Source organism: Schistocerca serialis, chromosome 1 (assembly GCF_023864345.2).
Source record: "Schistocerca serialis cubense isolate TAMUIC-IGC-003099 chromosome 1, iqSchSeri2.2, whole genome shotgun sequence".
Classification (NCBI taxonomy): Eukaryota; Metazoa; Arthropoda; class Insecta; order Orthoptera; family Acrididae; genus Schistocerca; species Schistocerca serialis.
In genome coordinates, this window is record NC_064638.1 from 944,241,063 (window position 1) to 944,267,711 (window position 26,649).

The 26,649-nt window shown below is 43.8% G+C and overlaps 1 protein-coding gene across 1 annotated transcript in view; it reads left to right on the plus strand.

Annotated features, from left to right (window-relative positions):
- LOC126412518 (acidic phospholipase A2 PA4-like) overlaps positions 1–26,649 on the plus strand; it is a 221,180-nt gene that overhangs the window by 170,112 nt on the left and 24,419 nt on the right. Inside the window, exon 3 of the mRNA XM_050082151.1 lies at positions 13,412–13,644. Coding sequence (XP_049938108.1) covers positions 13,488–13,644 — 157 coding nt within the window. The 5' untranslated portion in view covers positions 13,412–13,487. The remainder of the gene's footprint in view (positions 1–13,411; positions 13,645–26,649) is intronic.

Consider the following 26,649-nt stretch of genomic DNA (forward strand, 5'->3'; position numbering starts at 1 on the left):
AAATAAGAAATAATTTGTAAAATAGAACAGTCTTTCGCTATGGTAAAATAATCAAAAAGTGTTCTGAAAATACTTAATAGGCAAATATACAAGCTGGTAATTTACTTCCTTTAGACACATCCTGTGGCGAACTAGGGTAAGGCAGCAAGAGCGTGTACTCTTGGCGCTGATGCTGGCGAGAGGCCGTTCTGTGCCGGATGAAAAAGACTGTGTAGAAAGCAGAAGGGTAAAAGTTAAAGAGAAAGAAGGATGGTCAAGTAGGTGAGAGTAGAACTGCACTTTGTGTTCTGCATTAGGGCAGGTCTTGTCATGGGGGAAGCCTCGTCAGAGAGGTTCACCGCATGAGCGTCTAGGGAAGTGATTCCAGTGGTGGTTTCCCGTTGCCTTCCACAGATGATGATGGAATGATAATGAGCACAACACAACACCCAGTCCCTGAGCGGAGAAAATCTCCGACCCAGCCGGGAATTGATCCCGGGCCCCTTGGCCTGACAGACAGCCGCGCTGACCATTCAGCTATCGGGGTGGACATAGAGTAGAAGAAGGAGGCAGAAGAACGGAAAGGATTGAAAGATACTAAAACGAAAAGAACCAGGGAGGTACGAAGGGAACCATGATGAGATTCAGGTTGTTCTGTACGGAACAATAGCTCCATAGAACGTGCCTTTCCGTGGTATGGACGCGCATGTTTCTTGTTTTCGGCTACTAGAGGAAGTCACTCCCGTTATGCCAAGTTATCCAACCTAAACAAAGTTTGCATCTGATTTTTGTTCGTTACGATTTTGTATTGATCGCAACGAAAAACGAATCGCGCGTAGTTGCAAGCACCACGATTTTACACTATGTGCTGGGTGCCAGTTAGTCTGGCTACTCCACTGCCCAGGTCAAAGACCAGTCTGAATTAGCTCTACCGAGTGAGGTGGACCAGTGGCTAGGACATTGGATTCGCCTTTGAGAGGACGACGGTTCAAACACGCGTCCGGCCGTCCAGATTTAGGTTTTCCTTGATTTCCCTAAAACACTCCAGACAAATGCTGGGAGGGTTCCTTTGAAAGGGCACGGCCGATTTCCTTCCCCTCCTTCACAGCATCCGAGCTTGCGCTCCGTCTCTAATGACCTCGATGTCGATGGGACGTTAAACCCAGTCTTCCTTCCTTCCTTGAATTAGGACTCGAACTTCATTTAACTGTAAATCTGCAGTCTGTAGAGACTATTCAAGAAAGCTCCGTATTTCGAAATAGTTGACATCATAAGCAGATTTTTGTTGCCACGCCAAGCGACGGTGGTAGGATTTAAAAACTTGTTTCGATAGTATATCCAAGGTAATGCTAAAACTACTAAATCCAATGCGTGTGGTTAGTGGGTACGACGCCATCAGCACCTATAGGAATATTCATTGACTTTTTAAGGCTCTGACAAACATAATTGTTACCTGCAAGAAATGTAAAGAACTAAGTGTAGCACTATGTCTTAAAAACATAATTTATTGAATCCTACAGCTTTCTTGTTCAATATAAAGTACCATAAAGGCTCAGTACTGCACCAAAACCTTGAGCCGGCCGGTGTGGCCGTGCGGTTCTAGGCGCTTCAGTCTGGAACCGCGTGACCACTACGGTCGCAGGTTCAAATCTTGCCTCGGGCATGGATGTGTGTGATGTCCTTAGGTTAGTTAAGTTTAAGTAGTTCTAAGTTCTAGGGGACTGATGACCACAGATATTAAGTCCCATAGTGCTCAGAGCCATTTGAACCGAAATCTTGAAATCTGAGCGTATGAGCGCTGAAGCTGCATACGGCCCCTTAGGAATGCAGCTGTCAGAAGGGATCATTCGACACCCTGCTTGATTAAAGTTTGAACATCTCTAAAGAAGACACATCAAACGTTAATTATTTAAGAAACGGATAGAATCAACGAAGATAAATGACTGAACATTAACTAGACCTCTACGGTCGCAGGTTCGAATCCTGCCTCGGGCATGGATGTAAGTGATGTCCTTAGGTTAGTTAGGTTTAATTAGTTCTAAGTTCTAGGCGACTGATGATCTCAGAAGTTAAGTCGCATAGTGCTCAGAGCCATTTGAACCATTAACTAGACTTACACTGAAACTTTATTTACACAAAGACTGACAACATTTACTCGCAATTAAACCTATGGTTTTAAGTAATGAAGTTAAAAATACAGGAGGAGGAGTAACACCTCATTTAACATCCATAGCATGTGAGGAGAGCTTAAAAATGATATAATATCTCCTTATATTTACCTTCTGTTTCAGCTCAGCTGATTATGATTAAAACTTCATTTAAAGAAAAAATACAGAAACTGTCCGGTGCGCACGACTATGAGAGCTGATATCGAACTACTTTGACGTACAAATAACATTCGTGGTATATCTAACAGAACCCGCAACTACTTCAAAAGCTCAGCTTTCCATAACTAAGCCAAAAATATTTTAAAATCTTACTATCTACCCTGACACAGGAAATATTATATTGTCTGGGAATAATATCAGCAGGAGAAGGTCGGACGTATGGTCAAAGGATTGTTTGACTGACTTGTAAGCGTAACAGAAATGTTGACAAATATTGACAGGCAGATCTCGAAGTAAGTCGCTACACATCTTGAAAAAACGCGCTTGGAAAACTCCAAGACCCAACTATCGGCGAATAAACTACAAATAATCTTCAGCCACCTATGCATCCATTAGACACCGACCACAGAGATCCCGGTTTCAGTCCCTGATGGAAGTGGGGACTTCTCTTCGCTCCAGTCCCCCTAGGACGGCCCCATATCTACCTCAACTTGCTGTCAAAATTAGTACCGCGGGCCCGAAATGCCACCCCCAGTCCTCTCCGTTGAGGCGCGGCGGATAGATATGGTGCATTCTACCTGCAGGCAGGCTTGTGCCACATCAGGACCAACGAGGTAATGTAAGGGCCCTGCGGCATACGTCACAGCATATGGTACAACAGGTCTCTCGAGATGCAGCGACCGTCTCCAGTGTGGAGCGAGTTATTGTTTCTGACCAGTTTAATACTTTGTAACTGCGTGCGTAAATGCGAGTACACTTACGCTCTCGATAACATACGACGTGGTTAAGGGCTTAATGTTTATCTTTCCATTGACATACTGATTTCCCACCTGGCTCAGGACATAGCCGAGAGTCCGCGAAGTATGTCAGGCAAGGCGACTAATGTGACGACACAAGTTCCTTGCAGGGCTCGTATTTCCCTTGTATCCCGCCCCACAGAGACCTATGTATCCATCCTGCAGCGATTGTGCAGACAAAAGAAGGTAATTACAGCTTGCAGATCTGTGCGTGGAGGAGGTACAGTCCTTCACGTATGGTTCAATAAAAAGTATCCATGGGCATGTACTTTACAGTAACTTGCAGAGTAGAGTTGAAGACGTAGGCTAGATACTTCAGTAGAAAATAAATTAATAGACCATTTTGCACGTAGTAGACCGAGGAATAGTTCACTTAAGTAAGGCTATAATTCAGGTCGCTGTTGTTGGGCCTTCCTTCCGAAGATTGGTTTGGTGCAGCTCTCCACACCACGCTGTGCAAGCCTCATCATCTCCGGATAACTACTGATACCTACACCCGTTTGAACCTGCTTACTGCACTCATCTTGTAGTCTCTCCCTACAATTTCTACCCCACGCATTCCCGCCAGTACTAAATGTCTTTGATGTCTCAGAATGTGCCCTATAAACCGATCCCTTTTTCACAAGTTGTGTCCCAAACTTTTTTTCTTCCCAGTTTATTCCGTTCCGTACCTCCTCATTGCTTATGCGATCTACGCATGTAATATTCAGTATTCTTCTGTAGCGCCGCATTTCAAAAGCTACGCTCCAGACAAACACTTTCAGAAAAGACTTCTAACACTTGAATTTATATTAGATGTTAACAACTTCCTCTCCTTCAAATATGCTTTTCTTGCTGTCGCCAGTATGCATTTTATATCGTCTCTACTTCGACCATCATCAGCAACCTTGCTACCCAAATACCAAAAATCAGCTGCCACTTTTAGGGTTTCATTTCTTGGTCTAATTCCCTCAGCCCTGCTTGTTACACGTCGACTGTATTGCACTACTTTTGTTTTGCTTTTAAGCGTATACATTTCATAAGCAGTCAACATTTTCCCTACATATTTTTGTTTATGTACTATTTTGTCTTGCAATGCGATGTTAGACTTTATTTCACTTTTTGTTAGATTATTCTGTGTTGTAATTACTAAATTATTCATCAATGTTTTATTCTCGGTGTGAGAGGATTATCCTAGTAGATGAACACAGATTGTCCTTAAAATGTTTCGTTTTGCATTTAATAAAAAATTTTCTTGGGTAGTGTGCAGTTTTCGTTATGTGCAACGATATAGTGAAGAATAGTTTTTCACATCTTGATACATCAGCAAAAAAAAAAAAATTGCCTCACAAAAAAGTAAAACATCCGGAAGACATGGTCGGACATCACTGTATACTCTATCGACGTATATGTAAATGATGAGAGCAGTAGTTCTCTACGATAGGTAGTAGGGCCACCAGAAAGAATTAGTGTTGTTCGTATTTTGTGTTTTTACTAGGCTTGGTAGTGTATATAAGGGATGTGAATAACGCCATTGTGGAGGACACGGAGATAACAGCATTCTCGTGTGTGACAGCACCTGACAGAGCCTGAAAGAGGCCTCAATGTCGATCTCCGTTTGGTTGGCTGGTCGAATCGTGCAATATACAGATTTTTGAGCCATTCGGGTTTGACAGCGACCCAAAGTCGAACTGCATGGAAACGTGAGAGCAGGCAAATTCGTCGTCGAAGTTCTGGTGGACCACATGTGACCACCACAAGGGAGCATTGCCATATTGTGCACCAGGTACACCGTAACCCCTTCACATCAGCGTCTGCCAACTACAAACAAGTAATGGACTCCCTGGAATATTCTGCGTCATCCCGCACCGTTGGTCGGAGCCTAGCAACAGCGGGACTGGGGGACTTCCATCCCATGCATAGGACGCCATTAACACCACAACACAAACCTCTGCGTCTGGAGTGGTGGCATGAGCGGGAAGCATGGACCGCTGATGAAAAGCATTGCATTGTGTTCAGTAAAGAGTCACGGCTCTCCACTACCCAGGACGACCATCGTGGCAAGTATTCCGGCGATCTGGGGAGAGGTCTCATTCTTCGAACGTTTTGGAGAGCTACAATGGTTTATTCCTGATGTCACGGTGTGGGGTGCCATCAGGTACCACCTAAGATCCCGGCTGGTACTGACCCTAGAGAATTTTGACAGCACTACGGTACATCATGGACATCCTATGTCTTTGTGCAAAAGAGTCGTGGTGCCATTTTTCAACAACATAATGCTCGTCCACACGTGGCACGTGTCTCTATGAGCTGTCTAAGTGATTCTGAGGTACTCCCGTGGCTGACAAGATCCCCATATCTGTCCCCTGACAGAATATGTGCGGGACCACCTCAGGTGTCAACTCCGTCCCAGTGCCAGTATCCATGATATTAAGGACCAATTACAAACGTTGTATGGCGGCTTTCCTCGGGAGAGGGTACAATGGCTTTACGACACCATTCCCAGCTGAATCAGTGCATGCGTCCAGGCCAGAGCAGGAGCAACATCATACTGATTAAGTACGTTCTCACTGCAAATTTCTTTGTAAATTTAACTACTTACCCCTCTGAATTCATTAAGATTCATTTAGTTTCCTCCTTCTCCTCTGGGTGCTTCAGTTTTTTCATCAGGAAGTGTATTTTGCTTTACTAAAGTACAGTATTTCAAATAAAACCGTATTTTTCAATTCTTACAAATTTTATTTCTTATTCAAGTAGGAGGAGAGCGTTCAGGATGATGGTGTAGAATAGTATAGGTGTAACCGGGAAGAGGAGGGGGTCTGGCTGTGACAGACGATGTGTGGTGTGTGGTCGACGTTTTGTTGACTCGAGAATGGGGTGTGTGGGCAGGTGAATAGGTGAGAGAGGTTTTTTTTGTTTTTTTTTTTTTTTTTTAGAAGTGGAGCCCTCCACGCCCACACCGGCATGATGGCCAACTCAAAAGGTCTACTGCCATCTCTGCATAAGGGTTAGTTTCACTAAAGTGAGTTGTCGCAGGATGTGGGTACTGCGATGTTTGCGTACATCTAGTTAAGGTTAACCATTAATACACGCTCATCTGGAGATAGATTGGGTCGAAGTCTAACGGAGGGTAGAGGTTTGAAGGGCAGAGGGTAAAAAGTGCCAAGGCAAGAGCCAAGGGGAAAAAAAACCTCTGCGATAGTTAGGTCGGGTGGTAAGAACAGTAGCGGATGTCTTGCTGCCTGCGATAGGTCGTGCAAGGGTAGGCTTTGTTAGTAGTGGGTATCATGCATGTCGATACCTTTGACACTGTGCGGTCCTGTTGCTCGGCGGCTGCCGCTGGGTGCCGGTGATGAACTCTCGATCAGCGTCAGCAACCTGCAACAGTTAGGTTTATGGCTCTGAGCACTATGGGACTCAACTGCTGAGGTCATTAGTCCCCTAGAACTTAGAACTAGTTAAACCTAACTAACCTAAGGACATCACAAACATCCATGCCCGAGGCAGGATTCGAACCTGCGACCGTAGCGGTCTTGCGGTTCCAGACTGCAGCGCCTTTAACCGCACGGCCACTTCGGCCGGCAGTTAGGTTTATCATCGTTTTTGTGTACGATAGGTCATATATCGGATTCACAGTGTAGGGTGATGTTGACGATTTGTTTGTGCGCCAGTGGGCGAGGTCGTCGGTTTGCCTGCTGTGGCCTGTTGTTCGGCACTAATAGCAGCTGGTAATTTACAGTCAGCGTTGCTGATATGCAGGGGCTTGCCGACGTTTGTCGCTTCTTGGTGTCTGTTCGCTTGCCATAGATGGCTATGCCCTAGCTGGTAGTGTCATTGGCCGCTTGTGCTTCCACCTATGTTTGTGAGAGAGAGGCCTCATTTACGTATAAGTACTTGCCCCTGGTGCCCGTGACGGTAGTTACACCTCTGTACTGAACGCTCAAACCATGGAAAACGTCGCCTAGAGTAGCACGCCTTCTTACATGCCGACGGCAGTCGACGCCTGCGTCGAAACCCACGTGAGGCGATGCATCCCATTTGGCAATGGTGCGACGCTCAAGCAAGAGGTTAAGTTGTGCCGCTGTGGTTAAACAGTCATGGATCAGGGTGGCTCCTTAACACTTCAGACGTCGGAGTCCATTTTACGACGTGTCGTCGCCTTCGTCAGGGCGTTATGCGACTGTACACACCACTCTGTACGTCTCTCTGACTCCGTAGCTCGCGAACACATATCAAACTTTGGTGCACCTCATGATGACATCCACCGAACTCAGCATTTGGCTTGAATGAAGTAATAATGCTGGTTTCTCGATGACAGTACTCATCATCCTTCACGTACATGCTTTCAGCCAGATTGAAGTTAATGTTGACTAACGCGAACGGAATAGTTCTTGGAAGACCGTGAGCGATGATGTTTTCATTGGCTTCAGCAGTCTGATCGACAAATCCTAACTCATTGCCAACACTATCCTTTTCGTCTCTGTACAACCTGACATCACTCGTCATAATCTATTTCGGTAGCGAATTCCGACGTTATTTTTTTAATGTGAGGTTGACCTCAGTTACAGTACAGTCTGTCAAAACAATTTCTAATATTTCTAGATTAATCTGCCGTGTACTGGGACCATACTCGTAACCACCTGCATGAAGAATCCACGCTGTATGTAATTTATCTGACACTGAGAAGGAAATGCTCGACAACGATCGTGCCTTACACAAATAATACTCTTCCGTCACATTTGACTCAAATAAAAAAAAGAGTTGTACGGCGTTGTTGTCTAGAAGACACCGAGGGCTAGGTTCGGCCGCATGACCGGGAAAATTTTTCTTCCTCCACGCACAACGCCTCCATTCCTTCCGGTGTGTGAGAGTTGTGTCGTAAGTTTATCTGTTGACTGTTGTTGACTTTAATGGATGTGTGTACAGTGCGTTGAAATGATGATGATGAGAAAAGGGAGAGTTTGAAATCTGGTGCCGGCACATAGCCTTCTCCTCTTGAACAGCACCGATGGGACCGCCGGGCTTAACGTCGTCATCCGAGAGGCGTAACACCATCAACAGTGTCACATGCATTCACTCCACTATTAACTGTGAAGTTAATTAGTTCGTTATTTAATTTCACGTTCCAGGGATTATGTGTGTAATCGATATTAATTATGTAGAACGAGTCATTTGACATTCTTATGATACATCTATACATAGTACAAAAGTGTATGTATAGTATGTATGTATCTATGTTCTACATCTAACCCTAAACCACTGGACCGATTTCAACCAAACTTGGTATACATATCTCTTACTCTTTGGAAAGAATCACTATGGGGGAAGAACAGCCTGCCTCCCAGAGAGATGGCCCGCAGCACGTGGTCTAGTGGCTAGCGTTGCTGCCTCTGGATCACAGAGTCCCAGGTTCGATTCCCGGCCGGGTTGGGGATTTTCTTTGCCCGGGGACTGGGTGTTTGTGTTGTCCTCATCATTTCATCATCATCATTATCATTCGTGAAAGTGGCTAGATTGGACTGTGTAAAAATTGGACTGTGTAAAAAAAATGGGACTTTGTTCGGACGCTGATGAGCGTGCAATTGAGCACCCTACAAAGCAAACGTCATCCCAGAGGGAAGGCACTGAGAAAGAAGCATAACTCCCGATGCACTGATATGCAGACTACTTTCATCCAGTATTTGAGAATAAGAGCACTTTCTGACTTGCAACAAACCTTACACATATTTTAAACCATTCCGAGACTTTTTCTCGCGGACACCCCCCACAAAATGATAAAAGACAAAAAAGTTTATAGTTAACTTCATTTTCGCTGTTAATGCAGTAAAACTGCCGCATCAGGCATGACCTTTTAATTTATTACTTCTTTACTAATAACTGTGCGTGCAACACAGTTTGCAGACAGTATTCTGATATACCTCTGAATGTACTTGCAAAAATATATAATTGTACGACACACAATTCAGGAGATATAACGTCATAAACACTGAGATGCGTGAAACACTGCCGCATCATGCATGACCTTTCAATTTTTCGCTTCTTTACTACTAATTCTATTCGCATCACATTTCATAGACAGTATCCAGTATATCTACAAAATTATATCCTTGTCGGACACATAGTTCAGGAGCCGTCATGAAGCACTGAGCTGCGTGAAAGCGAGATTGCAGGGCGAAATTCGCTATAGATACAGGTGAAATATGTGTGAATTATGTTAAATATACGTGAAATATATGTGCGTACGTGGGCAAAGCCACGGATAACACGCTCCTCCAAAACCCCCGGATCGATTTGAACCAAACTTGGTACATATATCACTTACTATCTGGAAAGAAATACAGTGGGTGTAAGAACCAGCAACTTCATATTGAGGCTGATGGGCAGAACGGGAGCAAATGGACACAGAAAGGTAAGAGGAAGCGATAGAAGGAGAAAGGTGGAAGGCGGAGATGGGCAGCGAGAGAAGGAAGGAAGAGAGCAGGGGAAGGAGGAGATGGACTAATAGAAGACTGAAATAAAAACATACACGGACAACGCCGAGCACTCAGCCAGTTTATGTATAAATATGGCCCTATTCTGACCATTTACAAGCTTTTTATATATAGATGTAAATTAGTAATTCCTACCCACCATTTTTTACATATTACATAAATATAAATTCTTCTGTTGAATAGAAGGAGCTGTCAAGGATAAACTTTCTCAGGTTGTTTCCAGATTTAAGTTTGCCCTCTGTCAGACATTTTATATCATTCGCCACATGAATAAGAATTTGCGTGGCAGCGTTGTTGATCCCTATATGGGCTTCTTTTGAACTGTAGTGAGTTATTTACAACAAACGTCATGATGGGATACATGTACCATGAAGCAGTAGTCGAAATACCTAACTCCTTAAACATAAGTCTGCAAGATGACTAGGGGTAATCACTAAACGTTATTCGTACAACTTGTTTTTAAGGAATGAAAAGTTTTTTCTTGAAAATGAATTACATCAAAAACATTACTGAATGAAAATACGCCAAATGTGTTGACTTACTGATTTATCTCTCTCGAAGATTTGCAATGATTCAAATACAAACGTGGCTCAACTGAGTTGTTTTAGGAGTTCAATACAGTGGTTTCTTTTTTTTTCACTTTAAATTGTCATTTATAAGGACACGAAAAATTTGTTAAGTTACCACTCTAAGGGCGAAGATGACCTTGCTGTTTAGCGCCCTCCGCCATAAATCGTCATCATCGTCGTTATTATTTCCCTGCTATGTGTTTTCATTTCCCATTGGTGTTGCACCCCTAGATGTGCAGAACTAAGTGTACTGTCCTTTTGGAATTTAAAGCCATACCATTTGCAGAAAACTAATCAATAATACAGGATGGTTATATTTAAACTTTCGCTACTCGAGTCAGTACAGACGGAAAACTGTTTGCCTATTGTACCCAACTTGATAAGAATGATGCTCAGACTGCCCTGCAGGATTTGCGTTGTTAGCAGTGTTGCTTGCCATTAGGCGGCGGTAATGGTGCGTTGACGCAGGGTTGAAACACAAGCAGTGTGCATTATTGCATTGTAGTTGCGGACAATGAATACAGGTCTCGACAAAAAAGGCCTCAGTCGTAAACCTGTTTTGTCAAATTAACAACAGTGGTGCTGCTGTTCTTCGCGACTTCCAACGCATGAAAGGAATACAGAGACGTCTTCTTTCTGCACCGGGTTGAACAACCCGGAAGGTGGAATTAACTGGCGATTTTGGAACTGCTCCTGGGAGAGGCCGACGGCCAATTGCGACACAGATAGTAGAAGTTACTGTTTCCATGGCTGAGAATGCTGGACGCAAAGTGTTATCTTCAAGCAGTGCACGAACTGTGTCACGACAGCTGAACATTCCATGGTCCATCGTTGTTTCGGGCAGCAGTAGAACCATCTGTAGTGAGGATCCAGGCTATCTCGGATGCAGATGGTTGTCACACTGAGCAACGTTTGTAACCTGGAACGAAAATATGGTATGCAATTAACAAATGTTACCCTCTCTCGTCAAAATTATTTTTTTTTTCGTTATTTCTCTTGCGCATGTCCTTACAAATGCTTCCACGATCATTGTCATTCGTTTTTCATGCGGAGGGTGTGTGTGTGTGTGGGGTGGGGGGGGGGGGGGGCGGCTCTCATTTAGCGAAAGTTTAGTTACAACGACCCTGTACTTTAAAGAACATTATTCACCATGTCTCCCGTTGTTGTATGTATGTTTCGATTGATTACAGTTCTAGTGTCATCTGCAAAAAGAACTAATTCCACTTCTTGTATTACGAGGATCATTCAATAATTAAAGAGACAAATTGGTCTGGGGAAAAAACTGTTGGTAGGGAAAGTTTGGTACTTTTATGGTTTTAAGTTGGCATCACTGGGATGAGCCCTGATCAGCTGATGTATCAACATTGTTTTGTTTATAGCCGCTTGAAATATCCACATTAGTTGAACGACGTTCTGTTATTCGTTTTTTGCTTGCTGAAGGCAAGAAACCAGTGAATATTTACTGCAGAATGTCTAACGTTTATGGTGAATGCTGCATGATTCGTGCAAATTTTTAGAAGTGGGTAGAGCAGGTCAAAAATGGTCGCGACTCAGTGACTGACGAACACCGTTCTGGCCGACCAGTTGCAGTTTCAACTCCCTCACTTGAGAGTCGAATTGATGAAATTATTCGTGCCGACCGCCATGTGAGTGTGGAAATGATAGTTGATAAGGTTCAAGTTAGTACTGGTACAGTTCATAACATTATCTGTAACAAGCTGAAGTACCACAAAACATGTGCAAGATGGGTCCGAAGGAGTTGACGTGGCTACATAAGGAAACAAGGTTGAGAATGTGCACAGAGCTAAAGGAACGTTCCAAAAGAGAAGGTGAGCACTTCCTCAACAAAATATTAACCTGTGATGAAACTTGGGTTCACTATTATGAGCCAGAATCAAAAAGACAAACTATAGAGTGGAAGCACACCAACTCACCTGTCAAGAAAAAAATTCAAAACCCAAGCATCAGCAGGAAAAGTCATGTTGACGGTGTTTTTGGATGCTGAAGGTCCAGTTTTTTGTGGTTGTCTCGAAGAACAGCGTACAATGAACTGCCAATACTACTCAGATATGCTTTTAAACAAGGTGAAGCCAGCCATGAGAGAGAGAGATCGTGGATATCAGAGGAGAGGTGTGATTCTCCAGCAAGACAACGCACGTCGTCATATTGCTCAACTAACCCGTGAAACCATCGACCCCCACGCCCGGGTTCCCGGGTTCGATTCCCGGCGGGGTCAGGGATTTTCTCTGCCTCGTGATGGCTGGGTGTTGTGTGCTGTCCTTAGGTTAGTTAGGTTTAAGTAGTTCTAAGTTCTAGGGGACTGATGACCATAGATGTTAAGTCCCATAGTGCTCAGAGCCATTTGAACCAAACCATCGACAACATGGACTGGGAAGTACTGCCTCATCCCCCTTACAGTCCTGATTTACCACCTAGTGATTTCCATTTGTCCGGTGCACTGCAGGAGGCTTTACGTGGAATGAGTTTCCAGGACAACGGGGACGTGAAAAGGTTTGTGGGAAATTGGTTCAAACATCAAGATGAAGAGTTCTTTGCAGCCGGAATAAAAAAGCTTGTAACTCGTTGGAACAAGTGCATAAATGTTCTAGGGGATTATGTTGTAAAGTAGAAAAAATATTGTTGTGTAAAAATAAACGCTTTTTTCTCCAGACCAATTTGTGTCTCTAATTATTGAATGACCCTCGTAGATGGAAGGTCTTTTATATATATGAGAAACAACAGAGAACAGAAGACTGAGTGATCTGGATTTTAACCCAGTACATCGGTACTAAAAGCTGATGATCCGTAACTTTACAATTTTACACCATCACATCTCGTGTCCTTGCTGGCCAAACACTAGCTCTGAAAATTTCTTCCACCACCAAGATACGTGGGGGCGTGCGCTAGTGACACCAGCTACGAGAGTGTGTCACGTGACTCCATGTACTATGTACACACATTAGAAGTATGTTTTAACGTTATTCATACTAAGACTGACCCCAGTTGCCTTATGAACTCATCACACAAGTTTTTAGATTAATTGTTAATGTGGTATGTACGGCAATCAAAGATCTGTATTAATCATCCACTTTGAATGTAATCTATGTGAAGCTGAGACAGAAAGGTTCGTTACCAGTCATCGTTTAGGTAAATAACGCTCTTTCGACATATATGACTGATTGCTGTCATTATAATACAACTTGTGAAACTTAATCACACAGTTTTTTTTATGCAAGAATGGCGCTAAGGTTTCCTTTCACTGTTTACAGCAGGCCAATTGATGCAAAGGGAGCGCTAGCGTCGCTTTCTGAACTGGCTGTTCCCGAAGAAGTGAGATTCTGGGAGATGAAACAGTTGATGAACGAATGTGAGACGTTGCCGCCACCGCCACAAGCAGCGTTAAACGGATCTCTGAAAGCTCTATCGCTGTCACAGGAGTCCGAGGCGACAGGGCGAAGCATCTCCAAGGCTACTCACACACTCCTCAGCGGCGTCGTACCAGGTAACGAACAGCGACGATGGGATTAGAGAGTGTAGGTATCATCCTCTCAACTCACACTGCGATCATCGCAGGTGTGACCTAGTAATAGGCTCAACGGATGGAAAACGAAATTTGAGTGCTGAAACCAAAATGTGTTAGATTATGGCATAGTCATGGCTCTATTTTTAAACTCTAATATTTATTAGATCATTGCCATAAATCATCTTCAATTGTTTAACAGTAACGCCTGGATAAAATTGTTCTCTAGACTTTTTCTTTTCTTGCATTGCCATTTTCAGCATGTTGCTACTGCATATTTTTAATGCCATTCATACGCCTTCCATTTTGTCAATGTCTTGATCTTTTCCTGTTTTTAGAATGCAGCAGAGAACTTCTTGGGTCCATTTATCATCCATTCGCCTGGCTAAATGTCCCCCATCTTCATTTCATTTTCATTGTGGTCGTAATGACGACTTCCACTCTCCTTCGTTCCTTGATTCATTTGGATTTTCCTGTCTCTCCTATTTGTTCCCAACATGCTGCTTCCCATTGCTCATGGAACAGCCTCAGTTTTTGGACTGCCCAGCCTGCCGGAGTGGCCGAGCCGTTCTAGGCGCTTCAGTCTGGAACCGCGCAACCGCTACGGTCGCAGGTTCGAATCCTGCCTCGGGCATGGATGTGTGTGATGCCCTTAGGTTAGTTAGGTTTAAGTAGTTCTAAGTTCTGGGGGACTGATGACCTCAGATGTTAAGTCCCATAGTGCTCAGAGCCATTTTTTGAACTGTCCTTGTCTCACAGGCAGGAGTCAAAACTACTAATAAAAACGGACTGTAAATTTCCAGTTCTTCACGAATCAGTAACTTAGTTTTGAAAATTCTATTTTGATTATCAAAATCACTCCAGGATTTTTTCTCGTGTATTTATTAATTTTTTAATTTAATTTATTGGCCTTTAGCTTACACTATACTGCCAGATTATACTCACACAAAATGTACAACTATCGACAGAAAATTAGCGTTAGAATATCTGTTTGCATACTCGCACAGCTTGTAGACGGAAATCAATGTAAAATCAAATTTAATAGAAAACTTTTGTACAGGCAACTGTCAGCGATATGTTGGTCTTACATGCGTATGACTATGGCAACAGAGAATCTCTACATCGCTTGAAAAAGTCTATGATTCTGTGTTGTAAACAAACGCATATGGCAATCTTTACAAGTTTTTGTATAAGGGTCGTAGTGCTTCCCTGTAGGCCGGGTACCCAAAGAAAAGGTAATGTGCGCCCTCTTTTTCTGCAGAAGAGCAGAAAGGTGTCTATGATGTGCAGCCTGTGAAGATATTTACGGAAACATCCGTAGTTAAGTTTGAGTCTGGTTATTAGACAGGCGAGGTGTCGAGACACAGAATCTGTATGAGATTTTGTGGAATAGGGGACAGACTATTCAGATGTTGTGTACGTCTTGCCCTTATGTCTTGTTGTTTCCTCCCATTCCAGATGACAGTCTTCTATCGTGCGTCTGTGTAGGATACATGGGTAATCTGTACTTGGGATTGCAGTGCAGGTAGTATGCCATGGGCACAGCAGTTTCTTTGCCTAAGCAGTCGACAGCCAGGTGCGGTTCGAGAACATTTTCCCAAACAAACGACTTGGCACCTCCTCCTCTTCGCCCCCTTTCCCTCGTACACTTTCACCCCTGGCAGTTTTCGCTATTTTTGGTAAGCACTGTATTCAAATTTTGCACTTGGGCGCCCCAAGCAGCCGCTGCTAATTTTGACACGTCCTGTATAGAAATCTCACAGTTGTTATGCCTCTGGTGCCCTTCTTAGCTTGGCGCCCTAGGCGACGGCTTGTCTCGCTTGGGCCTAGAACCGACCCATTCAACAGCTCCACTGCCATAGATCCCACAGTGTGTTTCCACCCGAGCGAAACTAATGTAATGGCCTTTTTTATGCGTCGATTCCAATACTTCGGTAAACCTGAATTTAATGAGGTTTCCGAGAGGTGCTAAAATTTTTAAATACTGTTAGAGCAGATAATCAGATGCTTTCATCCATGAGAAGAAACGAAGTGCTTCCAGTATAGCAACAACTTCCGCAGCCATGATACTCGACCTTGCTGGTAATTTGAATAGCCCAGGCTTCCGCAAATACGGTATGCAATACGCACTTCCGACAGGGTCACTGATTTCGGAGCCGACAACAAGGATATTTACTGCCTCCGGATACTGTATTAAAAACTGTTCCCAAGTTTTACTGTTGTTCTGAGCCCCATTCAGTCAGTTATTACGTTCATCTCAGACAAATTCAGTGGGAATAGGATGATAGAACTATTGACTTTACATGCTCTAATGACCTTCCCTGAAATCTTCGCCGGCCGTGGTGGTCGAGCGGTTCTAGGCGCTTCAGTCCGGAACCACGCAGCTGCTACGGTCGCAGGTTCGAATCCTGCCTCGGGCATGGATGTGTGTGATGTCCTTGGGTTAGTTAGGTTCAAGTAGTTCTAAGTCTAGGGGACTGATGACCTCAGATGTTAAGTCCCATAATGCTCAGAGCCATTTGAACCATTTGAAATCTCCTGAGTATCTAAATACACTTATGCTACTGCAGGAAGAGTTCTAATGATCGGGAAGTGTCAAGTTAAGTACTGTACGGTTTGGCTTGAAGCGACAGATTTCAGATTGTTGGATGCATATTGATTCCTTTTAGGAAGCAATTTGGCGCAGAGATACCGGCGGCGAAGATGGATAATAGGGATATGTGCTTCAACCAAGAGTGCACTGGTAGGCGGGGAGCATATTTCTGCCAAACAAGCACTTTACATTGGAATTTATTAATTCTGTTAAGGCAGCTGCCAGTAGCAGATACATAATAATCACTCACATAATCAATATCTGGACTACCAACGTACAGTAATCTGTTAGTGCCGTGCCGGCCTTCAGGTCTCGCCGCCACGTATTCTGTGTGCGCCTTTCGTATTAGCTTATGGCCGATGAAGAATCCGAGGTATTTGACACTTACTTCGAAGTTAAGAGGTACGGACCCAGTGCTATTACCATTGGCAGATTAGTTCTGTGCCTCGAAAACAATGTTGCATTTGATTCAGCTGTGGATGTAACCAGCCTGTTTCTTGTGAGCCAGTGTTGGAGCGCGGACATTGCGGTTGGCATTTGTGACTTGCAGTCTTCATGGGATGTACTTTCCACGTAAACGTATACATCGTCTGCATATTGCGAATCTTTCACCTTCACCAGGAGTATCTTATCAAGGGCAATAGTGTAGATATTAAACGGACGAGGGACCAAAACAGATCCCGTCCTTTATGTACGACCTGTAGCAACCAATCAGAGAGAAAAGACAAAAAATGTTCTGTGTGTGGGCTAGCCATTCTTCGATTATTTTTGTAGCTAGCGATGGGAGCACTACAACAACGTAGGTGCTGCTTAGGTCCAGAAACAAATTGGTAGATACGTGTTTCGGATAAAAAAGAGCTGTACGTTACAAACCAGATGCATGAGAAGACTTTCAATAGCTTTCTGGTTGCGAAATCCGCCTGATTACTAGGGAATAGGTCATGGTATTCAAACCACCATTTTAACAGGAATTTTAGCATTCTTTCCAACACTTGATAGGCACATTGTAGTAATGATATGGGTTGGTACGACGCCACCGAATCAGGGTTCTTCCCTGGTTTGAGCACAGATATGTCCTGCCTACCTTTAGGGGCTCCATGTTGTAATGTTCAGAGCACATTTTATTGTAAAAACGGAGTAGGTATTGTTCTTCATATGGCAGAACTGACAGCACATTGTAATGGATATTATCTAGGTCAGGAGTAGTATTTTTACCAGAGGAGAAATCTCTCTGCAGCTCGACTGCTGAGAATGGCTGTAGAGGAGGTAATGACAGTGGCACGTAAAGTACCCTCCGCCACACACCGTTGGGAGGCTTGCGGAGTATAAATGTAGGTGTAGACTGTCTTTGGGATTTGGATTCTCTGTGCTAGGTGGCTGTTTCACGAAGGGAGGTGATTTCTTATGTAACATTTGTTCCATAACGCAACTCGTAGGCAGTGAATTGTAAAGACAAAGTATCGAGGGTTTCTAGAAGCTCTTCATCTTCTAGCACACACTTGACCTTGTACTGAACTTAGATAGAGCATTTCAAAGGTTTTTCCAACCTGTCCTTTTCTTATTTTTCAAAAACCTCTTGGTTTCCGCTTGTATTTTTGCAGGCTGATGTGGTTTTGTTGGGTATTATAGCTCTTACATTTCCTAAATGCTTCCTCACGTTCGCTCACTTTCAGTATCCCACAACACAGGCCTGTCTGTTTACAATCCAAAGCGGCTTCTACTGAGGAACAGCCTCTACAATGGCTTCAGTAATGCACAGTGTTAGTTTGAAATGGCTGGAAATTAGATCTTCAGATGTCTCTAATTGTGGGAGACTCCCCCAACACGAGCAGTGCATGGCCAAAGTGTTGTAACAGGGATGTCATACCAATACCTGATAGGAGCTTGTCAGATGGCTTGTAGTTAGCCAGTCCAGTATCCAGGGTGTTACAAAAAGGTACGGCCAAACCTTCAGGAAACATTCCTCACACACAAAGAAAGAAAATATGTTATGTGGACATGTGTCCGGAAACGCTTACTTTCCGTGTTAGAGCTCATTTTATTACTTCTCTTCAAATCACATTAATTATGGAATGGAAACACACAGCAACAGAACGTACCAGCGTGACTTCAAACACTTTGTTACCTGAAAGGTTCAAAATGTCCTCCGTTAGCGAGGATACATGCATCCACCCTCCGTCGCATGGAATCCCTGATGCGCTGATGCAGCCCTGGAGAATGGCGTATTGTATCACAGCCGTCCACAATACGAGCACGAAGAGTCTCTACATTTGGTACCGGGGTTGCGTAGACAAGAGCTTTCAAATGCCCCCATAAATGAAAGTCAAGAGGGTTGGGGTCAGGAGAGCGTGGAGGCCATGGAATTGGTCCGCCTCTACCAATCCATCGGTCACCGAATCTATTGTTGAGAAGCGTACGAACACTTCGACTGAAATGTGCAGGAGCTCCATCGTGCATGAACCACATGTTGTGTCGTACTTGTAAAGGCACATGTTCTAGCAGCACAGGTAGAGCATCCCGTATGAAATCATGATAACGTGCTCCATTGAGCGTAGGTGGACGAAACTAAAATGATCTCTAACATGGAAATTAAGCGTTTCCGGACACATGCCCACATAACATCTTTTCATTATTTGTGTGTGAGGAACGTTTCCTGAAAGTTTGGCCGTACCTTTTTGTAACACCCTGTATTAAGGACAAATTCTGAGGTTCACGTAGATACTGCTGCGGCTTGGATGTCTTGGTTGTTGCAGTTACATTCAAGAACATCGTAAGACATATTTTTCTCACAAGCATAGCTACCCCTCCTCATCCATCGTCTGTCGCTTCTGTCGGCAAGTGGAAGTCCCCCGTGGTCTTAACGCTTGAGCCTGGTTTCTAAGACAATTTTCTTGTAGTCTGAGAGAACAATGTACTGTAAATAAACAATATTAAAAAAAGGACAGTCTGCATTTTGGTGAAAATCTCAAAATTACGGTCCTCAGTGGCCTCTGTAGCATACTCATTCATAACATCATAGCAATTACAACTGCTTTTTACTTAATTTAAACCTGCAAGCAACAATTCACAGTCTCTTATATCACAAGATTTTTTTAATATTTCTCCCATGTTTCAGTGATATCTTAATATTCCAAAATTTAAATGCCTCTTCATTATAATTCGTTAATTTTTTACAAATTCGATATTTTACGTAATTAAATCTCCATTAATTTTGGGTCCCAAATTCGTCAACATTTATGTAACATTTATTTAGTTTATTATTTCTATTAATTCATTTGTTTTTATAGTATACGAAATTTTTGCTACCAAAAAATTGTTTGTGTGTTATTAGTATAGTGCTATTGACATCTGATTCCATAGTTTCTTGTTAAATTTAACTAACAGTGTTCACATCATTCACCTATAGTCAAAGTTACTTCATACAGTGGCAAAATCAATAATCTTCTTTGCAAACAAGACGCAGAAAGCAATAAACAATATTTCGTATGTGTGGATATCATACAGTTCATAATTTCCTATTGTCATTTCCATCTAGGGTTGCTATATCTAGCTGGGACCTCGTCGGGACGCACTGAAATGGGGGTGTAGAAATGTAGTAGAAATGTATTTATTATAATTACTTTTTATTTAGAACACAGTTACACGGAACTTGTTGCGGAGCAAGTAGTTGGTACACCATATTTTCCGGACAGCAAGTTTTTTTTTTCCTTTTACATATTTATAAAACTCCATGCAAGTCAGCTTGTAGTTAAACTGGCACTGTAAGATTGATTTCACAGTCCCTGGCAGCAGTCAATTTCCATCATCAGTCCACTGGGCCGACATCAGCAAAAATACTCTAGTGACTTTGTGAGCGAGAATAGAAAACAAATACTCGCATAGTTTTAGCAGTTGGGATTTGCGTTCAGGATTTTCGGTTTCCTCAAGAAAATAAATCCACCTTTCTTCCACGAACTGTTTAGACTTCCATTCTCCGGAGTGACACTTAGTTTCTAAAAAGCTCTTCAGACACATATATTCCAGAAAACAATTGTCGCCTGAAATCTTCACACCACTTATAGTCAGGTATATAACAGTGTTTTCAATCATCAGCCAATCTGGAGTTTGCGATAGCGTCATCCAATCAAATACTTGATATTTATTAAGAGAAATAGCCCATTTCCCTAAGTAATCAAATGGTTTAGAAAGCCCATCATCTCTTCCTCAAATTTCGAAACCAAATTAATTATTTCTTGAGTATGGTTCACATTCTTTAATTTTTTCAAATTCATCTTGATTTGCACGCCAATAAAATTGGCAGTCTTCCTTTCATTTAGACATCTTTGAGCGACTTTTCTTTTTTTTTTCCTAAACAGAACCAAGTTTGACTGCAGGAACGTAAAATAAATTTCACTGATCGGACCACCAAAAAAAAATCTAAAATTGTTCTAGGTGACCTGTCTTTGGTGTCAAAAAATTGTTTTATGGAATCGAAAGCTTAAGAATTCTCTAAACTACGCGCATTAACGATAACCACCTTGTTTTCGAGTGAGAAAAGAGTCTGATGATTGACATCAACATATAAACAGAACTCTTTCAGCTTCTGTGTCCTCGCAGTATAGACTGAAAAATAATTAAATATTTTCATGAGATTATTTCAATGTCGACAGTTAAGATTCCAGCAGCGCTTGATATAGTATTGTGGAGAATATCGGCGGGGCATCTAATTCCTTCTACATTTTTTCCTAGTGCTTTGATTTGGTGAAACACATTCCGCTGGTCGCGTCGATAAAGCCCTCCGAAGTTGGTACTGGTATTGTCTTCACAAAAAGTGAGTAATTTATCTAATGGAATTTGCAGTTGTCTCCATGTGTCTAGACAAAACTTTGCAATTGTCTCCGATGTTTCGTTGTTCACTGAATCAAACTTCAAAAGCTTCTGTTTGATTCCATCAGTTTTAGTAAAGGAAACAACTTTTCCGCCTTGTGGTTCGATGCATCGGTGCATATGCCATAAAATGAAACTTCTTGCAAATGTTTTATGCATTCGGACACGGAATGTGGCGGACAATATTTTTAACAATTGCTGTAGCTTCCGTCTTGGCTATAGACTGCTTTGCGGCTGTAGACTGCTTTGCGGCGACTTTGATCTCAGGATACATTGCGGTAGTCAGTTTTACGGTACAGCTACGAGAACTGAAGGACTGATAATGCTTTACAACTTTATAGGCTGTTGTTAATTCTGCAGCAGCAACGAGCAGTTCTTACTGGCTATCTTCTTTAATCACGTATAAATAGATTTTGATATTGAAGCTACTGCGAATCCATTTGTATGATTCTTCGTAGAAATGTAATGCCTCACATCTGCCTTACCTCCGTGAGTTATGAGATAAAACAGCTATAAATATCACACAACGCTTCCTGATCAGTACATCCTTTCTTGACAAAAGATCACTCGTTTGTGGAATTATCCGAAAAGTGACACTTTCTCTTTCCATCCTTAGGCTTTTTAGTAAGCTATGATAACGCAAGTTTGTTAGACGGTAAACAGTCGACGGTAACACTTAAGTCATCGAAGTACACATCACGCTTGAAGCCCTATACCTGCAGTAAACACTTCAGACATTACTAACTTGCACTTGTTGTTCGTATCACGCGCTTAGAAAGAATCGTCTTATCAAATCGCTATTCAAATGGGAACTTCACGATTCTTCCGCGTGGCGCTGCTTGAATTGTTCCAGCCCCTTACTACTAGAGAAGTCTGGTATTTTCTCGAATGATGGCATTAAATCTAGAAGGTGGTTCTATTGTGGTACAGTGTATGTAACCAGCATTTCCATCTGTGAGACGACCACGCCTAACATAAACTTGTTGACATAAATAAAACTAACTGAGGCTGGATTTAGATGTTGCGCTAACAGATGGCGCTACTTTAGTACTTGATCCAACCTCGTAACAGTATTTTGCAAAATCGGGACAAAATTGGTTCTTGTTGGGATGTCGGTACAAGAAGGTCCATAACGGTGACGGTCCGATATATTGGGATGGATGGCAACCCTAGTTAAATCGAAGCCTTATTCTTCCTGGCCTTTTCTGAATGAACGCTACGAACAGAATTGTGTAGACTACAATAGTGAAATAGCTCGAATGCTAACTTACTCCTGTTTATAAAACTTGCTTTGTTAAAGTGAGCAAAGAGATGCCAACATGGACAGTGAGGCACCTGAATATTTTGTTTGGTCAAGCAGATCACTGTCCTAGCAGTAAGTGACTGATCATTGTCATTTTCTTCATCGTAGATATAGGGACTCATTCTGGAAATATTGTAAGGTTATTTGAGAACTCTTACACAATACCTGGAATAATGAATTAAGAAATAGCGTTTGTTCCCGAGGTAGTGCATCAAATTACACTCCTGGAAATGGAAAAAAGAACACATTGACACCGGTGTGTCAGACCCGCCATACTTGCTCCGGACACTGCGAGAGGGCTGTACAAGCAATGATCACACGCACGGCACAGCGGACACACCAGGAACCGCGGTGTTGGCCGTCGAATGGCGCTAGCTGCGCAGCATTTGTGCACCGCCGCCGTCAGTGTCAGCCAGTTTGCCGTGGCATACGGAGCTCCATCGCAGTCTTTAACACTGGTAGCATTCCGCGACAGCGTGGACGTGAACCGTATGTGCAGTTGACGGACTTTGAGCGAGGGCATATAGTGGGCATGCGGGAGGCCGGGTGGACGTACCGCCGAATTGCTCAACACGTGGGGCGTGAGGTCTCCACAGTACATCGATGTTGTCGCCAGTGGTCGGCGGAAGGTGCACGTGCCCGTCGACCTGGGACCAGACCGCAGCGACGCACGGATGCACGCCAAGACCGTAGGATCCTACGCAGTGCCGTAGGGGACCGCACCGCCACTTCCCAGCAAATTAGGGACACTGTTGCTCCTTGGGTATCGGCGAGGACCATTCGCAACCGTCTCCATGAAGCTGGGCTACGGTCCCGCACACCGTTAGGCCGTCTTCCGCTCACGCCCCAACATCGTGCAGCCCGCCTCCAGTGGTGTCACGACAGGCGTGAATGGCGGGACGAGTGGAGACGTGTCGTCTTCAGCGATGAGAGTCGCTTCTGCCTTGGTGCCAATGATGGTCGTATGCGTGTTTGGCGCCGTGCAGGTGAGCGCTACAATCAGGACTGCATACGACCGAGGCACACAGGGCCAACACCCGGCATCATGGTGTGGGGAGCGATCTCCTACACTGGCCGTACACCACTGGTGATCGTCGAGGGGACACTGAATAGTGCACGGTACATCCAAACCGTCATCGAACCCATCGTTCTACCATTCCTAGACCGGCAAGGGAACTTGCTGTTCCAACAGGACAATGCACGTCCGCATGTATCCCGTGCCACCCAACGTGCTCTAGAAGGTGTAAGTCAACTACCCTGGCCAGCAAGATCTCCGGATCTGTCCCCCATTGAGCATGTTTGGGACTGGATGAAGCGTCGTCTCACGCGGTCTGCACGTCCAGCACGAACGCTGGTCCAACTGAGGCGTCAGGTGGAAATGGCATGGCAAGCCGTTCCACAGGACTACATCCAGCATCTCTACGATCGTCTCCATGGGAGAATAGCAGCCTGCATTGCTGCGAAAGGTGGATATACACTGTACTAGTGCCGACATTGTGCATGCTCTGTTGCCTGTGTCTATGTGCCTGTGGTTCTGTCAGTGTGATCATGTGATGTATCTGACCCCAGGAATGTGTCAATAAAGTTTCCCCTTCCTGGGACAGTGAATTCACGGTGTTCTTATTTCAATTTCCAGGAGTGTATGTACAGCGATTAAGAGGAATATCTATATTCATAGTCATTGCCACGGCAGCTGACTCACTAATATGCTGACATACTGTGAAGAAGTTAACAGAAAATTATTTCCAGATAATCAAACAAACAAAGCATCTAAAGACTGTAGCAGATTCCGATACATTCTACTACTTCTTGGACAGACGTTAGTAGATCATAATAGTAAGATAGCGCAAAGAACAAAAAACAAAAGGTCTCTGCATTTCTCTTACCTTCAGGCAATATTCCACCATCTCAGTTTTGTTTTTAGAATTACTTGCGAAGATTAAACAGAAAACGCCAGCTCACCGGGCTTTAGTCACGTTGGCCAAAGTGGCAGCCGTGCAGCAAAGATGCGTAACGAACCAGAGCCACTCAGCCAGCTGGGCGAGGACGAGCCTACCTTGCACCAGCGCTCTGACGTCACGCACCACCGCCTAATCATCACTGATCAGCCCGCTTCCGTCCTACTCGTGAGGAACCGATGGCCCTAGTAGTCTGGTCCCTTCGTTCCCACAAACCAACCAACCCACTCGTGACGACGTCACAACGAAGCGCGCGGAACCCAAATGCCTGTCACACCAGCTGAGCGCCTGCACTTTCTCGCAGCTTCCGAATTCTGCTCTCCAAGAGGGGATCTGTGTGGCAGCAGTGCCGCAAAAATGCGTGGTAGTACCAGAGCCGCTTACGACTGGCCCAAGTTAGCTGCGTCACATATCCATCGGCGTGCATACATGCAGATAGGCAAAATTCTGGCAACATGTGCCGCGCACGGGCGCGAATTGGCAAAAAGCAACGGCAGAGCGAACTGAATCGCCGTACAGTACAGACGCGTTCTTAGAGAGCCTACAACTTCAATCCGCGTACCGCGTGGGTCAAGCTTATAACGTAGCTCATCACAGACGCGTAGTCCACGACTGGTAGCTGAGTGGTCAGCCGGCGCGTTAGCTCAGCGTGGCCGGCGCGGTAGCTCAGCGTGTTCGGTCGTAATAAAAAACTGAGTGGAAGGATCGCCACCGAACCTGAACAGGATGTCTTGCGACGTCCGCAACGACCAAACACAGCGATCAAAAAAAAAAAAAGTAATAAAAAAACTGAGTGGAGGGACCAACAAACAGATTTGACCGGATGTCATGTGACGTCCGCAACGGCCAAACACAACGAACACAATGGAAAAGGGGGAAAAAAATGGTCAGCGCGATGTCAATCCTAAGGGACCGGGTTCGATTCCTGGCTGGGTCGGAGATTTTTCTCCGCTCAGGGACTTGGTGTTGTGTTGTGCTAATCATCATCATTTCATCCCCATCGACGCGCAAGTCGCCGAAGTGGCGTAAAATTGAAAGACTTGCACCCAGCGAACGGTCTACCCGACGGGAGGCCCTCGTCACACATTTTTACAGACGCGTACGGAAGTTTGTTTGGCGCTTTCCGTTCGTTTCCGCCTTCGCTTCGTCGCCTTTACGAAATACACGGTGCCCTGCGATCGCGAGAAAAAGGTTCGTTTCGTTCCGGACGCGCGTCCACTGTTGTCCTGCACTCAACGTTACCGGACGATGCACTCGTCACCCTCCGGAATCGGTGTTCAAATGGAACTATTATGCAAACACAATTACCGCGATCGCCGGCTAATGGACATTGCGATCTGAGTTCGTTTTTGTCTCTAGTTCATTTACTCATTTGGCAGAATAAATACATTTTCGGCAAGTGTGGTTATTAATTTGCCATACCATCACCATAGCCTACATCCTGAACAAAGTGCGACAGTAAAGTCTGCTCACTGCCCGACTGATACGTAAGCGAAGATACCTACACGTTCCCGCTTCGTAAATAATTTAGCACATTCCTTCTCGTCTGTCTGTGTTTCAGTTCAAATTATAAGCACATAGCCGTCACTTCTAGATGGTTTTATTCACCATTGACTAATGTAACAGTTAATGACTCTAAAAATAAATAATTTGATACCCAAAGTAAGAACGAAAATAAGTTTTTTAACTGTAAACACGACAATGATAGTGAAATTCCTCTGTTACATTAACATTGGGCTACTCATTACAAAACCGGTTAGTTTCTAATAATCCATGATTATTTTTCTCTTACAAATATTATTTTATACAAGCTTATATCGATTAAACTCTATCAGTCAATAATTACAATTGATACCTTATCAATTACATCTTGCCACAAAGCTTACAAACAAGAGAGAGCAAGATACAAAATGTCTGATATTAAATAAAATCACACAGATGCTTCTGTACAAAGATTAATCAGTTGTCAGTCGTATGTATTTATGAAACCTTCGCTGGTATCATCCCTTTTTAAAACTGTGCAAGGTGACACAGTGGTTAGCACACTGGACTCGCATTTGGGAGGACAACAGTTCAAACTCGCATCCGGTCATCCTGATTTATGTTTTCGTTGCTTTCTCTAAATCACTTCAGTTAAATGGCAGGATGGTTTCTATCAAATGGCATGGCCAACATCCTTCCCTAATCCGATGGGACCGATGACGTTGCTGTTTGGCCTCCTCCCCCGAATGAACCCTATTACCGGCCTGACATCTAGTGTCGGAACA